This window comes from Aethalodelphis obliquidens, unplaced genomic scaffold, assembly GCF_003676395.1.
Source record: "Aethalodelphis obliquidens isolate GAN/ISIS:26980383/991018 unplaced genomic scaffold, ASM367639v1 scaffold7, whole genome shotgun sequence".
Lineage (NCBI taxonomy): Eukaryota > Metazoa > Chordata > Mammalia > Artiodactyla > Delphinidae > Aethalodelphis > Aethalodelphis obliquidens.
This window is the reverse complement of record NW_020837951.1, coordinates 4,541,304-4,558,094: the sequence shown is the minus strand read 5'-3', so window position 1 is coordinate 4,558,094 and position 16,791 is coordinate 4,541,304. Positions and strand designations below refer to the sequence as shown.

The following is a 16,791-nucleotide window of genomic DNA, read 5'->3' as shown; positions in this document are numbered from 1 at the left end:
AGTTGTGGCTCGCAGGCTCTAGAGCACAGGCTCAGTAGTTGTGGCACACGGGCTTAGTTGCTCCACGGCATGTGGGATCTTCCCAGACCAGGGCTCGAACCCGTGTCCCCTGCATTGGCAGGTGGATTCTTAACCACTGTGCCACCAGGGAAGCCCAACAACAACAATTTACATTGTCTCTTTGCCCTATGGAAATTATGAAGCACCAAGAGAACGCTTCTCCTTTGTAAAGTCCCCCGTGTCTAGTACCAAGGGCTATGCAGTGCTACGCACGGGGGTGGATCACCATAGATCCTCACAGGTACCTGGCCGGGTGGCGCACTTCCCCTTAGGCTCTTCATAAAGGTTTTGTGCACAGTGGTACATGATTATAGGTACTGTTAAATGCATCTTAAAGCAAAGTGATCCACTTAAGATCAGTCCAGGACACTGCTGCACTCTTTTTAACACAGGCATAAACAGGACTTCAGGAGCACAAAGGATGGAACTATCTCGGCCTGAAGAAGTAAGGGTGGGCTTCTTGAAAGGTAACATTAGACCCCAATCTCAAAGAAGGCGCAGCAGTTTTGCCAGAAGGGGCAGGAGCTGGACAAGGACACCACAGAGGGCAAAGCAGGCACAAAGCACAGAAGCAAACGGGCATGGAGTGTTTGGGGAATCTTGTGGTTTCTAAGGAGCCCCTGGAAACGAGGAGGTATTGAGTGTGGAGAGCCACTGGCATTTAGCATTCTGGGGTCAGGGATGCTAATCCTTCTGCAAGACACCACCAGCTCCATACAAGGAGAGACTGTCCCATTCAAAATGCCAGGAGTGCCTCCACTGAGAAACACGAGAGGGTACCCAGGTGGTGGTGGGAGGTAGTAAGAGGGGAAGAGGTTGGAAAGGAAAACCGAGGCCGGGTTCTGAAGACCGCCCACATACACCTCCCTAAGGAGGAGGGCTTTACCCTGCAAGCAAAGGAGTAGGAGACTGGCTTGGGGAGACCTGTCCTTTGGAATGAGCACTAAGTATGGAAGATGGAGTGGAGGCAGAGCGTCCAGAAACAAGGAGACCAGGGGATCAGCTAGGTGGCTGCAGCAAGAATTCCGGCAACAGAGGTGAGAGCGGGGAGGTGGGCGGGGCCCGACTGGGAGGCGGGAGGCGGGATGGGCAGCGCGTCGGGAAGAGCGTGCAGGCGGCGTTTTGTGTGTACGGGGGTGGCTCACTGCGAGGCTTTCAATTCGGGGTCATCTTTCACACAGTGTTTGATCAATACAATTCTTGTATCTGCTACAAAAATGAAGATAAGTGATGGAGCAGAGAGCTACCAAATTGGGAGCAGGTATAAGACAAGAAGCCTGGAACTCAGGTACCCTGGAAGCAGACCCAACACTTTCGCCATTGAATAAAACTGAATTAAGCCACACGCACAAAAAAGGTAGTTGTGGTTTTACTCCTGCTGTTTAAGGTAACTGTGCATTTACTCAACCCCTTTTTCTGAATTCTGAAAACAGTTTTACCCCGCCTCAAAAAGGCAAGTGCCACAGGTTTCCACCAGCATTAATTTCATAAATCAATTAATAATATTTAAAGCTAAAATCCAATGAAACTCCTCTGGAGTTCGAACAGCTTTCTCCAACATTTAAATTCACTATTATAAATGCTAGCCTAATGAAATATACCTGGTAGAGTTGGTGGAATGTGCTTCCCAAGTTTGGGGGGATAAACGCAATTGAGACGTGTTGAGGGAAACTAGAGGTCTGAATCATGGGCTTCCAAGGCACCATTAGAAATGACAGACCCCAGGAATTATTGGCATATTAGCATCGGGGGGGGGGGGGGCGGTTCTGGGATGCCTAACTAGGTTATCCTTAAGTTAGACTCAAAATTTTTAGGGAATCTGAGGGACACTATCAATTACCACTTAGCCCTAAACACACATTCATGTAACAAGTGTCCCACTGCCTCTGGGAGCAACTGTCTTGAACCAATAGGTAAATAAACTAAAGAAACAACATATACCTAGTAAATGGTATTTGTAAAAAAGGAAAGGGGGGAAGGAAGGGAAGGAGGGAGGGAGGAGAAATGAAGAGGGGAGGGGGGGGGGGGGGAGGGGGGGGGAGGGGAGGGGAGGGAAGGGGGAGGGGAGGGAGAAAAGTATAAACTACTCCTTGAAATTAGTTCTAAGGAAAAAAAATGCTTTTGTCAGAATATAAAAACGATGTAACTAAAAAAAAAATTATTTATGCTTTAGTTGTCATTACACTGAAAAACACCTTTAATGACAAGCATTTGGGGTAAGCTGCCCCACTCCAGGACCCTCCTTCGCATGGCCATTCTCTTTAAGAGCAGTGTCTCTAGCACTGTGTTTTAACCTGGAAGCCACCAGAAATACAGGTGGAAATGAAGTACACCTGTTAAAATATACTGAATATAAAACAAGAATATGAAGATTAGAGGTTGAATCAGCAAGTAACCAGAGAGCCTCCCTGAGAAAGGACTTAGAGCTCCATCAGGGTTTAAGACCAGTGTCCTTAACCTTCTCTGGGAATTAACCACCCCTTCTAATGGGAGCCACATACCCTCCCCTCAGAAAAAGGCACGTAAGTGTATCTACACACAGGGGTTCAGAGATTTCCTGAAGCCCATCCAGTACCTTCTAGGAGTTCACGGGCCAGCTTAAGATCCCTGGGATTACGACAAGAGCTAGTTTCAGAAAATTAAGTCAGAACAGGAGAGGGAACCCCACAAAAAATGCCATCTGTATGTCTGAATGGAACACCGTATCTACACACACTTAAAATCACAAGCCTTCAGAAGATAAAGCCAAGCATGACTTCGGTGTACACGTTCAGATGGAAGCGCTGCAAATATTTTGCCTAAGAAACCTCAGAATCCAGTGGGCCCTGAAAAATTACTGAGCCCGTGACCCCCTCTCTGCGTCCCTAGTGTAGTCTCCCCTTCTCGGTTTGCTAGGTCCCGAGTTCATCTCTGGCGCCACAGGGGCTGGATACTCCAAGGGCAAGGAACACCCTGAGGAAGCAGGAACAACATGCTTCAGGGCTGGGAATGAATGAAATGACATCTGGGCAGCTTCAAGTAATTTTTTATTTTAATGGGTGAAAGCTTGAGCTCTCAAGTCACACAGACTGGGGCCTGAACTGTCACTTACTGTTGGGGTTATCTTTCCGCTGTGACCCTGATCCTCTGCAAGTCCCAGCTTATTAACCTGGAAACGGGATAAAGTCACCTACCTCCTGGGGTCCCGGGCAGAACTAGTGAGGCGGGGTGCGTAAAGACCTGAGCTTGGTGTCTGGTACAGAGAGAGCACTGGCTAAACAAAGACACTGAGAAATCGGTAAGATCAGGCCCGTATTTCTGTTCCCAGTGAATTTTACACTTAAGAGGACAGTTTTTGTTTTATAAAATTTAATCCTAAGCATAATGCATGGTTACAATAAAAGAAATCAAATAGTATTTAAGTGTTTCAAGTAGAAAGTTAAAGAACTAACTCCTCTCCCCCTCCCCCGTGAGGTAACCACTACTCTACCAGGAGGGTAAAGACAGCCCCTGTTTACAGATGAAGGTACAAACAGGTGCGTGTCCATTTCCCTCAAAGCCAGGACTGCACAGTCTCTACTCCAGGCTCACATCCCCTAATAGCTCATCTCAGTATTTTAAAAAATCTTTTAATTCAGTTTCTTTATATATACACATCAATACGAATGAATATTATTCAACACATAATTACTGAGCACCTACTATGTTGCCAGGCACTGGTCTAGGGGTTTGGGACACATCAATGAACAAACAGACAAGATCTCACTCTTGTGGTGCTTACAGTCTTTCTGGAGGAAACAGATAAGAGACAATAAGCATAGAGAATTCCCTGGCGGTCCAGTGGTTAGGGCTCTGCGCTTTCACTGCCGAGGGCCTGGGTTCAGTTCCTGGTCATGGAACTGAGATCCCACAAGCTGTGAGACTCACGTAACAGACAAGAAAATCACGTACTGTCTTAGAAAGTGAAAAGTACTATTTAAAAAAAATAAAGGACATTCAGGCAGATCCGGGGCAGGGGGTAGTTACACATACTGGTCAGGAGAGGTCTTACGGAGAAGGGATATAAGAGCAAACCTCGAAGGATATGAGGAATGAGGCCTGCAGACGTCTAAGGGCAAAGGCCCCAAAGCAGGAGGGGCGTCAGCAGGGATGGGAGACTGAAGGTGGAGTCACGGCAGACGAGAAGGACAGTGAAATGGGGAGCCTTCGCAGGTTCTGAGCAGGGAAGACACGCTTCTTGAGTTTTCCTTTAAAAGACTCTCTGGCTCTGTGTGCAGAGCAGACAGGGGATGGGGGGAGACCAGTCAGGAGACTGCTGTACTGACCCAGGTGAGAGGTAATGGAGGCGTGGACAGGGGTGGTGGCAGTGGAAGAGGTGGGGACAACGGTCACATTCTGGACCAGACATAATTTCATATAATGTAAAAATCTAAATATGCTCGCTTAAAAATGTTAACTTCTTATTTTGAAATAATTTTGAACGATTTCAGACTTACAGGCCCTATATGTTAGCATTACACTGCATGAGCTTGGGCCTGGGTCCTTCCATCTGCCCTCTTTCCACACACACACACGTGTGCACACCCACACTCATACTGTCTATCATCAACCCTTCACCCGTTAATTTTAGCATTCATTGGTGATTCTTGATTCTTATGTAAAACAATTATTACTATGGTGGCTGCCAAATTTTCTAATTCTTTCTGCATCTGTTAGTTCACATTCTACTGTAAGGAATGGTTTTCCCATAGCTATTTTTACGTTATACTGATACCTCCCATTTCTTTCTTTCTTCTTTTATTTATTTCAATCAGTATGGACACGTGGATTACGATGGTTTCTGTGGGCTGTAATCCATTACTATCACATTTATCTTGGTGCTCAATGGTCCCAGGCTTGGCTGACAGGAGCCAAACTGGCTTCTGTGTCCATTGCACACACCCCCATCATTCGGTGAGCCCTTCCCTTGCTTTGGCCTGAGAAGATGTTCCAGGTTCACCTTATACTTCCTCTGCCCGTGTTCTGGAACCAGCCGTTTCTCCAAGGAGCCTAGTTCTTGTTAGCGAGAATGATGTTTAAAAACAAAGATGGGGACAAGAGACGCACCCATTGTTCCTGGAGTCTCCCTGCTTGTAGACCATCCCAGCAGATGGAGTTGGGACACGTGTGCACATGGGTATGTGTACACGCACTTGTATCTATTTCTATATCTATCTGCATATACGTATCAAAAACAATTAGCTCACACTGACACTGCCAGTTTCACTCCAACACCAAGGGTTTATTCTAGCCTTTTCCTTCTTTTTGGTAATGTCCCTCTTCAAAAGGGAGAAATCTGGTTCCCGTTATCTGCAATTTATTTCCTTATTTCCTCAATCCTAGAATACATATAAAGTGGTTTCGGAACTGTTAACCCATACCTTCTATGAAAAACTGGCAAACTACCAAGAGGTTAAACATTTATTCACAGGTATAGCAACCCTTAGCCCAAGGATCTAGAGTCACGATGCTGTGTTCAAAGGTTACTAGGGTTAGCTCTCCATCCCTTCCCCAAAGTGTGGTTACATGATTCATTTGAAATACAGTTAGGTTTATTTATTTCTGTTTGCATTCCTTTTTAAAAAAAAATCCACTCTAGTCGACTGTACTTATTTTTTGCATACATGAAACATTACCATGGTTCTAAAAATCAAAACTAAACAAAAAGATATTCTCAGAGACACATCCCCCTCCCTATACACATCCACCCTACCCTATTACCACCTACCTCCCTCTAACCAATTTCTTTGTTTCAGGTTTCATCTTTTCTGTGTGTTTCCTCTACAAATGAGAAGATAACAGATATTCTTTATCTCCTTTCTTACAAAAGAGGAAGCATATTAAGGATACTCTTACACTTTGGTTTTTTTCTCTTAACAATGTATCCTAGAAATCACTTCAAGTGAGTCATAGAGGTCTTTCTCATTCTTTTTTAAAGATGAAAAAAAGCAGTGGTGTGGCTCCACTGTGTGGCTGTATCATAATTTATTCAATCACTCTCCTGTGCACAGGCACTGAGGTTATTTCCAGTGTTCTGCAATTACAAACAAGCTGTAATTAATAATCTTGTGCGTATGTATTTTCATACTGTTGGAGGTGTGTCTTCAGGGTAAATTCCTAGAAGTAGTACTGCTGGGTCAGAAGGTAAATGCATACAGAGCTTTGCCAGACGCTGCCCAAGTCCCTCCAAAATGGTCACACCAATTTGCATTCCCACTAGCAATGTATGATGGTGGCTGTTTCCTTACAGGCTCACCAACAGAATGTGTTGTTATACTTTTTAATTTTTGCAAATCTGGTAGGTGAGAAATGGCACCTCGGTGCAGTTTTAATTTGCATTTCTCTAATTATGGGTATGGTTGAACATCTTTTCGTATGTTTAAGTACCACTTTTGTATCTTTTCAGAGGGTTAACTGTCTGCCTCTTTTCCTCATTTTCTGTTCTATTTTTGGTCTTTTTACCCTTTTTAAGAGTTAAAAAATGATCTTAGGTATACTAGCCCTGTATCTGTGATACACGTTGCAAACACTTTCTCCCAGCGTGTCGGCTGCCTTCTTTGTGATGTTTTTTTGCCACCTAAATTTTTTCCTTTTTATGGTAGAGGCCCTGTTGATTTTAGATCCTACCTTTGTCACACGTAAACTTTTAAATGTAATTGAGTCTACTTCTAGTCTATTTTATTCTACTAGCCTATTTGTCCACCCACGAGCCAGCACCACACAGTTTTGGGTTTTTTTTCCCACACAGTTTTAATTATAGAGGCTTTAGAGTATGTTTCAATGTCCGACAGGGCAAGATCCCCTGGTAGCTTTTCTTTTTTGGTTTCCTATCCTTTCTGCATGCCTCTTTTCCAAATGAACTTTAATATCAGCTAAAATGAAACCTTTTAATGAATGTATTATATTTGCTCACATTTACTGATAAGACTGATACATGTGGTCTCAACTTGGTCACATGATTGTACAGTTATTATGTGCATCTTATTTCCAATGCTTCTTTCTCTAAGTGACGTTTTCTTTGCTTGCTCACTCGTTTACTGGTTGATTGATTAATTGTATTTAGGAAGGTTTATATTTTTGTCCTCACGCTTACCTTTGTACTTATACATTTTAATGCCCTTAGACTCCCATTTTCTTAGATACCATTTCAGCATTTTGTTCGTCAATTTTTAATGGAATCCTTTAAATCTTACCTATTACATATATAAAAATCAATGAGCTCACTCTACTTTCATCTTTACCTATCCCTTCCCCCATTTTTTGTTTAGATTATTTTTACTGTTAGAATACATAACATTTATATATTATTACTTTACTCTCATCACCTTTGTTTTAGTCTTAGATCAGCAATTAGATACACTACATGCTCACTATGAGTCCTTAGGCTGAAGTTTCCCCACTCTTCTCTTTGTTGAATGAATCTCATTCTCCAGTAGACTCCTCAACATGGGCTAATGGGTAGAGAATTCTTGCATAAACGTTAAAATGGTTTTTCTCTGATACTTGAAAGACATATACACCTTTGATTCATACTTTCTTTGAAAATGCTGCTCCATCGTTGCCTTGCTCTATATATTGTTTTTGAGACATCCAATGCCAGTCTAATTCTTTTGCCTTGTAAGTTATTTGATTTTTTGCTTGGAAGCCTTGAGGATCTTTATCTTTATCTCTGAAGTCAGAGAGCATTATCAGAATACATCTTAGACGTGATTGTTGCTGGTCAATTTTCCCAAGTACCCAGTGAGATCTTTCAGTGTGCAAATTTAGACCTTTCATTTGTAGGAATTCTTCTTAGATTATAGTTTTATGTATTGGTTCTGTTCCATTATTTTGTTCTCCTTCTTCATGGCCTCCAATTATATACGTATTGTCTCTTCTCTGTCTGTGCCTCACTTCAACCACTTTCTCTCTGAACCTTTCTACTTCTTTCTTCATCTGATTTTCACTCTCTTGGTTGTTTCTTAGCCTTTCTTCAGTGCCCTTTATTAAATGTCGTTTGAATCTATTTTTCCTTGAGCATCTTGAAATTTAGTCTTAATTTGAGGTAATTTTATCATTTTTTCCTGAGTACTTGTAAATCCTTTTCATTTCTTCATCTTTTTGCCAGTTTCTAATTTCTGAATTCCTGACTTAAGGATTTGTCTTTTCACCTCTCCAAATGCTTGAGGGTATTAAAATCAGTTTGGAGTGCTGTCTGTGTTAAATAGCTTTCTTCTGCTTTGTGGTTTTTGCTTCCTTGGTGGTGGGGGGTGTGTGTGGGGATTTCTTTAGTTGAAGTGTTTATTCCTTCAATATTTTATTATGAAAAATTTCAAACACCTAAAAAGTTGAAAGAACTGTCGGGTGAACACCTGTATTCTCATGAGCTAGATTCTGTAACCGTTATCATTTTGTTCTATTGCTTTATCACATATATATTCATCTATCTGTCCATTCATTCATCTTAGTTTTTGGAAGAGTTTGAAAGTTGCAGACATTAGTGTATTTCATCCCTAAACACGAAGGCAAGCACATCATTAAGCAGTTTAGTGTTTGTTAAAAAAATGTTTTCTGAGGTAAAATTTGCCTCCAATAAAGTACATAAGTCTTTAGAATGTACCATTCTCGGAATTTTGGCAACTGCACACAACCACGTAAGCCACACGGCCACACCTCTGTCAAAATGCAGAACCCTTCCACCACCGCACAATGTCTCCTCATGCCCTTCCCAACCCACGCCTGCTCTAACCCTCCCAGGGGAAGTGCTGTTCTGATTTTTATTCCCCTTAGTTTTGGCTCATTCTAAAACATCATGTAATGCAATCATACCGTATGTACTCTTTCGTATGATGCATTTTTCCCTCAGCAAAGGTTAACAGTGGGTGTGCAAGTGATAGCCCATTAGGATTTGTTTGTTCTTTACTCACACGTAATTCGGAGTGTGGGTGTTCTTGGTCTCTTAGCTACGTCTAACGTACGGCTTTTGTAGTTTTATTTGTTCTTGTTTTTCCATATTGTTTGGAAGATATGTGGAGAGACCTGAATTTAAATAACCATTCATAACATTTCTGAGTGTGAACATTTTCAAACATAAAGGAAGACAGATTGCTTAATAACCACCCAAATTTAAAAATTATCAAAATTTTGCCATACCTGCTTTATTTATCCCTCCATTTTCTTTGTTGAAGTATTTTTAAAGCAAACCTCATACATCATGTCGTTTGAGCTCTACATACTGAAGCATGTGCCTCTAAAAAACAGATCTTTTGTTTTATAACCATGAGAATGTTACTAATCCTAACAAAATTACCAACAATTCCTTGGTATCCTTTGAAACTTAGACCATGTGCAGCTCCTCTGGATTGCTTCAAAAACATTCTTTTACAGTTGTTTTTTTGAATCAGGATCCAGACAAGGTCCACACGTCACATACTGCTGTTAAGCCTTTTAAGCACTCCATCCTCTCCATTTTCCCCACATTAAGTTAGTCGTCCTGTAGAATGTCCCATATTCCCTTGACTTTTACTTTTTGACTTTTTTTTTTTTTTTCCTGTGGGCCTCTCACTGTTGTGGCCTCTCCCGTTGCGGAGCACAGCCTCCGGACGCGCAGGCTCAGCGGCCATGGCTCACGGGCCCAGCCGCTCTGCGGCATGTGGGATCTTCCCGGACCGGGGCAGGAACCCGTGTCCCCTGCATCGGCTGGCGGACTCTCAACCACTGCGCCACCAGGGAAGCCCTTGACCTTTGTTTTAAACCTCAAAGTTTTTAATCACTAATAAATCCCCATTCATATCATTGCCATTGCAACAAACATTTCTAGAACCACTTCTTGAAATTTAGTTTGATAAACTGTTTTGAATAGTCCTAGCAGTTAACATACTTCTTAAAGCAGCAGTTCTCAAACATTTCGGTCTCAGGACCTTTCTACACTCTTGAAAATTACTGAGGACCTCAAGCAACTTTTGTTTCTGTAGAATACATCTGTCAATATTTACCATATTAGAAATAAAACAGAAATGTTTAAAACACAGGACTACAGGAGCCAACAGGTGCCCACATGATGATGTCATCCCTCACGATGTAGCCTCTGGAAAACTCCACCATGAACTTGTGAACGAACAAAAGTGACAAAGGAAAGCGATGTCTGAGTATCACCATAAAAACAGTTTTGACTCTGTGGACCTCCTGAATGGGTCTCTGTAAGCCCTTGTTGCCAAACCATAATTTGAGAACTGCTGTTGTAAAGAATGGGTCTGATTTTTGGAAATAAATGTCCTTTGGAACCAGGGTTGGTAAACCAACTTTTTATGTGTCAAAAGTGAAGCGGCACTATAAAAACTGACTTTTATTATAAATTTTATAAGATGGCATTTTCCCCAAAAAAAGCACTTAACAAAGAATTCTGATAATATCCTGTGCTGTGACAAGAAATGGGTAGGCTATGTTAAAACACGGGTACAGCTTCGTAAAGTGACGGCTGTGGCAGCACAGAATTTTAGCACTGGATGCTCTCAAGAAATTTCTGAAGGACAACTGGAGCTAGTTCTGGCTTTGTATGTTTGGGAAAAACCTGTTTTAGTACTTCAGAACTGTTAGTGGGGTGTAAACTAGTGCAGCTGTTTAGGAAAACATTTGGCATTTTCATGGGAAGTTGAATATCTGCATGCCCTAAACCAGGGTTTCTCAGCTTTGGCACTTTAATTTGGGGCTGGACAGTCCTTTGAAGTGAGGACTGTCCTGCTCATTGCAGGACGTTTAGCAGCATCTCTGGTCTCTACCCACTAGATGCCAGCGATACCCCTCCCCCCACGTTGTGACGATTTAAAATGTTTCTAGACATCACCAAATGTCCCTTGGGAGGCAAAAGAATCACCCCTAGTAGAGAGCCACTTCCCTAAACTAAGCATTCTTCTCCTGGGAGTCGCTCTAAGAAAAACCTTAGCCCATGGGTCCCAAGGGACACGAACAAGAATGTTCAAAGCAGGGCTTCCCTGGTGGCGCAGTGGTTGAGAGTCCGCCTGCCAATGCAGGGGACACAGTTTCTGCATGACCTTTTATTTCTTTTTGTAGGTTCCATATATATGTGTTAGCCCCGGTCCGGGAAGATCCCACGTGCCGCGGGGCGGCTGGGCTCGTGAGCCGTGGCCGCTGAGCCTGCGTGTCCGGAGCCCGTGCTCCGCGATGGGAGAGGCCACGACAGTGAGAGGCCCGCGTACCGCAAAAAAAAAAAAAAAAAAGAATGTTCAAAGCAGATTGTTCATGATACAAAAATAAAAAAACATAAACAAATCAATGACCACTGATAGAAAAATGGATAACTAAATTAGGCTATACTCATATAATGGAATATTTCATATCAGCAAAACGAATAGGCTATTGTAGCTAAACCAACGATTTGAGTAAAATTTAGTTAAAAAATAAAAACAAAGAACGTTGAGTGAAGAAATTAAGTCCCTGAAGACAACATGTGATACCTTTTAAAAATCATTAAGATAAACAGGCACAATTAAAGAACACACTACACATACGTATCTAGGAATACATAGATTTGTGTGAAGTCCTCCCTCAAGAAAGGAAAGAGAATGACCCATAAAGGGAGGGATAACAGTTCCTACAGGACAGGGGCCGGGGACACTCACAGGGTACAGGGTTGCAGATAATGTTCTAGCTCTCAGGCTGGGGGGTGGGTTCACAAATGTTCACTCTATTAGTAAATAAATAAATACGAAAGGGCCATGTCTGGATCAATGATGACATTGTGATCATCAAGCAAGGGTTATGATCGATTTAACCTGAAGTTAAAATTAAAAAAATCAAACGCCCAGCCCTACCCACAGTCTGTGAGGCCCAGAGCCTGGTCCCTGCCTGTTCTGTTTCGGAAGTCTCACCTCCTCCGTCTCTTCCCTCGCTCCCTGCACTCCAGCCAGCCTAGCCTCCTGGGTGTGATCTGCACACAAACCATCCTGGGCTCGGGTCTTTGATGCTGCGCTGCCTCTCATGGGCCCGGCTCCAGGCTCGCCTCACTTCCCGCAGTCTCTGCTCACAGAGGGGTTCCCTGAGCCCCAGCTCCCCGCACCATGCCCTCCTCTCTCCAGCCCCTGTCCGGATCTGCCCCCACCCCCTCCCCATCATATTACGCAACACCTGGCTGGTCTCCCGTCCATGAGTGCAACGCAGGCTCCATGACTACACGGACTGTGGTCAAGGCTGAACAGAATCCAGCACTATACCTTCCTCTCCTGGTGCTCAGTGTTTACTGAATAAATATATGAACGCTTTAGCAACCTAGCTCGCAAAAGGGCCTGATGCTTGATCTGAGACATATCAAAAAGGCCCCCCTTCACTGGAACTCCAAGGGCACAATGGTTTAACATTATGCTTTTTGAAACGTGCTCCATAGATGACTCGAGACTCGGGTGGGAAATGTGGCCTTGGGGCTCTACCCCAGAGCTGCTGGATCAAAATTTCTGGGCTGCCTGCCAGGAATACGCATTTTCCACAAACTACACTGGTGATTCTTGGGCCTACTAAAGTTTGAGAACTACTGAACCCAGCAGAGAAATCAAGGCCCAAAACAGTTAAGCACTTTAGCTGTTCAACAGTCTTCCTACCTCAGAGAGCTCGGGATGGAGTGAAATGAGATAACGTGTCTAAACGGTTTAAAACAGATGAGTCATTCAAAAACAAGGCATGAATACGTTAAAGAAACTGAGGGTTGGTAAAAAGTATATTAAAGAGATTGATAAATGAGATTTATCTGTTGTAAACCATATAACAATATAGATTAATCTATAACGTATTAAGGTACGTTTCAAGTATGGTTGAAGCTTCATCTTTGTCTTCTTCTCTTACATTTTCATACCTAGTAGATCAGTAAAAAATTGTGGATTAATATTTTAAATGCCGAAAGAAGCCAGCTGCTTGTTCTACTCTGACTCAGTTAAGCTCTTACAATATTTTGACTGTTTGAAGAAAATTAATAATGGGATGTAAGGCGGTAGATTAACTGAAACTAAATATCAACACAGCTAGATTTATTTTTGGATGACTGAGCTCATCTCTTCAAAGAACAGGAACAGAATTTACTTTATCATGAGTTATTAACTTACACAACCCCAAAACAGCCCCCGACCAGAGCGGAGAGAGCCAGCCGGAGTGTAGTTAAGGATTATGTAAGAGGCTGAAAGTTCAGATTTCATATTAGCCAGGACTTGGCCTGTCCAGGCTCCAGTCGATGACCCAAAGCTCACAAAGGTGCCAGGAGAAGTTAAGGTGATAACCGCCCTGAGAGTTCTGGAAGCAGGCTAGTTTCCTCTCCCCTGAGTAGCAGGTCCCCATTGCAGCCATGGGGAGAAACCGGGACAGCCAGAAGAGAAAGACGCTTTTCTGCGTCATTCGTGCATTCACTCAGCGAACACTGACTCAGCCCCGATCTGTCCTCCCTTCCCTCCTCCTGAGCCTGCGCTCCCTGTGTGTCCACAAGCAGGAAGCGGATACAATGCCTGGGCCTCCAGGTCAAGCACAGAGCCCAGGCCGGAGGTGACTGCTCCTACATCTGATGGGCTCTGAAGCCCGATGTCTCCAGGCCAACAAGGAAAGGCAGGTTTAGCTTTCAGAGGAGCAAAATTGACCCCAAATCGCTTTAGAAGGTGCCAATTCGATAATATAGTCCTCATTGTTTCCTTTCCCCTCTACATTGTGAAGAAGCTGTTGGTGACAGGCTGAGGCTCCCAGGTACAGATCTTCGTACATCTAAGGCACCCTGCTGCTCCCTGGCAGGGATTGCTTGGTGAGGGAGGAAACCAAAATGGGATCACCAAACCTGCCCTTTGTTCACAGAATGCTCTGGAGTTCAATGACTTTATGCCATTTTTCCATGTGTGTGCACAAAAAATCCAAAACCCCCTCTGTGCTCACACACCAAAACCAGAAGAGATCTGCAGTGACAACAAGATCAGTGGCACATGCTGACTGTGGACGCCAGGCCATGTTAACCAGAGCTGTTTCTGGACTCCTCTGTACACCAGTGTGGACACCAGGCCACTACATTTCACAATTCAAGTGACTCTTGGAAAAAGCTGTCCGGGGCTTCCCTGGTGGCACAGTAGTTAAGAATCTGCCTGCCAACGCAGGGGACAGGGGTTCGAGCCCTGGTCTGGGAAGATTCCACATGCCGTGGAGCAACTAAGTCCATGCGCCATGACCACTGAGCCTGCGCTCTAGAACCCACGAGCCACAACTACTGAGCCCACGTGCCACAACTACTGAAGCCTGTGTGCCTAGAGCCCGTGCTCCGCAACAAGAGAAGCCATCGCAATGAGAAGCCCGCGCACCACAACGAAGAGTAGCCCCTGCTCGCCACAACTAGAGAAAGCCCGCGTGCAGCAACGAAGATCCAACACAGCCAAAAATAAAATAAATAAGTTTATTTTTTAAAAAAAAGAAAGGAAAAGCTGTCTGCTCCACTGCTCCCAACACTGCCCTTCCTCCACTGCCTCCGTGGCATGGGCGAAAGCTTAAAAATATATCCTGGTACATGTGCAAGAATGACCACGCCACCATTATTTAAAAAGCAAAACCGGAAACAACCCAAACGCACAATGACAGGAGAAAGAATAAAGTGTGTACCGTCACGGAATGAACTATTACATAACCATGAAGATGATCAAATTATCAGATACAACTACCAACATGGCTACATCTTAGAAACAACCACACAATATGACACTGTTCTTATAAAGTTCAAAATTCAACAAAACTCAACGATACATTACTTAGGGATCCATGTCCATGTGGTAAATTCATACTTAAAAAACGAAGAGAAGGGGATGATTATCAGGGTGGTGGTGATTTTGGGGGGAGAGGCAAGGACTGGGGAGAAGCACACACTGCTTATCTTCTGCTTCTTAGACTGGGTAGTAAGCTCATGTGTTTATCACTACACTTTTAAACTGGCATACACATTACATATATTCCTTTGTATACATCAAATTACACAATTAAAAAAAAACAAGAAAAAATTACCCGCCTGGTGTCTGACCACCCAAATCTTACTCACCAGCGCTACGAAGTATAATCAGAGACGGGAGGAAGAAGCACCCCGGAGGCCTGGAAGCCGTGTCCTGGCTGCACGAGCCTGGAGAAACCACGACCTCCACCACCTCAGGTTCCTCACTTGTGAAATGAAACCCATCGGCGCTACGTACCTTGAGGGCCTCTACGAGGAGGAAAGGAGATGAGCGCTAGGTAAAGCACAAGGCAGGCTCCGCGTGGTTCAGGGGGCAGGGGACATGTGCTGTCATACGGACTGCTTGCTCGGCCCTGCCTCTCCCCTGAGGAATGACCTCCTCCACTCCACATTCTTCTCGGGGGCTGCCAAGGCAGGACCCACCCCCCCAGGGGGAGGGACAACTTCAGGTTAGGCCAGTGGGAGTGTTTCCCTTCGGATATATGAGCACAGGCGCAGGATGAAAGGACGAAAGGCAGTTGAGGTCAAATCACTTGGGCCACAGAGTCCAAAAGGGACCTTGTCGGACTTCCCTGGTGGCGCAGTGGTTAAGAGTCCACCTGCCGATGCGGGGGACGCGGGTTCGTGCTCCGGTCTGGGAAGATCCCACATGCCGCAGAGCGGCTGGGCCCGTGAGCCATGGCCGCTGAGCCTGCACGTCCGGAGCCTGTGCTCCGCAACAGGAGAGGCCACAGCAGTGAGAGGCCTGCGTACCGCAAAAAAAAAAAAAAAAAAAAAAAAAAGGGACCTTGTCCTGCTCCTGACACCCCTGGAGTGGACCTGGTTTTTGTCCCTCCTGGCAGGGCAGCTCTATCTTCATGTCTGTGAGCATCCAGCATCATTAAAAAGCAAAACAAAGACAAAAACCAACCCTTTTCTTGCTTCAGTTCATCAGAGCAGGTTTCTGTTGCCTGCACTCACGGAAGCCTGGCTGACTCAGGAGGAAACGCTGCTTTATTACAAAGCATGGGTGCACTTCAGGCTTCAGCCAAGCAGGCAGAGGGAGGTGTCAGCAGAGACTGCCCACGCGCGTCCTGCTTCAGCGGCCTAGTTGGTCGGTCCCCCCATCAGTCTCACTTGCCTCCCAAAGCTTTCAGAGTGCACCACCTCCCAGATTCACACAATTCATTTCAGGAGGATCTCCAGAAAACAAGGTTCACTCCTGCCTGAACCTCGTGCAGTGGCGCCCCACTGCCTACAGCACGGGTCTCACACTGTCTCCACCGGTCACAGGGCACAGGTGACTAGCGAGGGGACAAGGGGAGGTGGCAGCTGCCGGTCCCGCTCTCCGCCCAGGTGGAAATTCCCTTCGACCTCAGAGAAGATGTGTGTGGTGACAGCAAGTGGCCTAGGGATCTGCAGTCTAATAAAATACCATCTTTAAAAGTAAAAGCCAAATAAAGCCATGATGTTAAAAGTATGATTATCCACCTGGCAATTTAATTCCGAATCAGATCACCCACTGCTCTTCCTATAAACAGACACCACCTTGTGTGAATTCCCATGTCACCTAAGGAAGATGACAGCTTGCTGGCCAGATGCACAGTGATCTGAATTAGCCACTCGTGGCCGTGAAAACGGTGTGTATAAAAGCGAATCCTGTCCTTGACGGAGCCCCGAAACTCTCATCATCAGTCTATGAAAACAGAAGCTCAGTGAGAAAGCAGATGAGGCTGACAGGTCGCTGTGAAATAAAAGCCCACTTTCTCAGGTGGAAGTAACTCTAA

The 16,791-nt window shown here is 44.5% G+C and overlaps 1 protein-coding gene across 4 annotated transcripts in view; it reads right to left on the bottom strand.

Moving 5' to 3' along the window:
* The window catches only part of MED27 (mediator complex subunit 27), a 198,668-nt gene that overhangs the window by 49,644 nt on the left and 132,233 nt on the right, over positions 1–16,791 (bottom strand). The window contains exon 5 of one of the 4 annotated variants that reach the window (XM_027104465.1): positions 2,077–6,112. The exons of 2 other annotated variants lie outside the window; for them this stretch is intronic. In XM_027104465.1, coding sequence (XP_026960266.1) covers positions 6,068–6,112 — 45 coding nt within the window. In that variant the 3' untranslated portion in view covers positions 2,077–6,067. Of the gene's footprint in view, positions 1–2,076; positions 6,113–12,763; positions 12,920–16,791 lie in introns of those variants that run through there. One more of the 4 variants, XM_027104467.1, reaches the window with a different exon arrangement.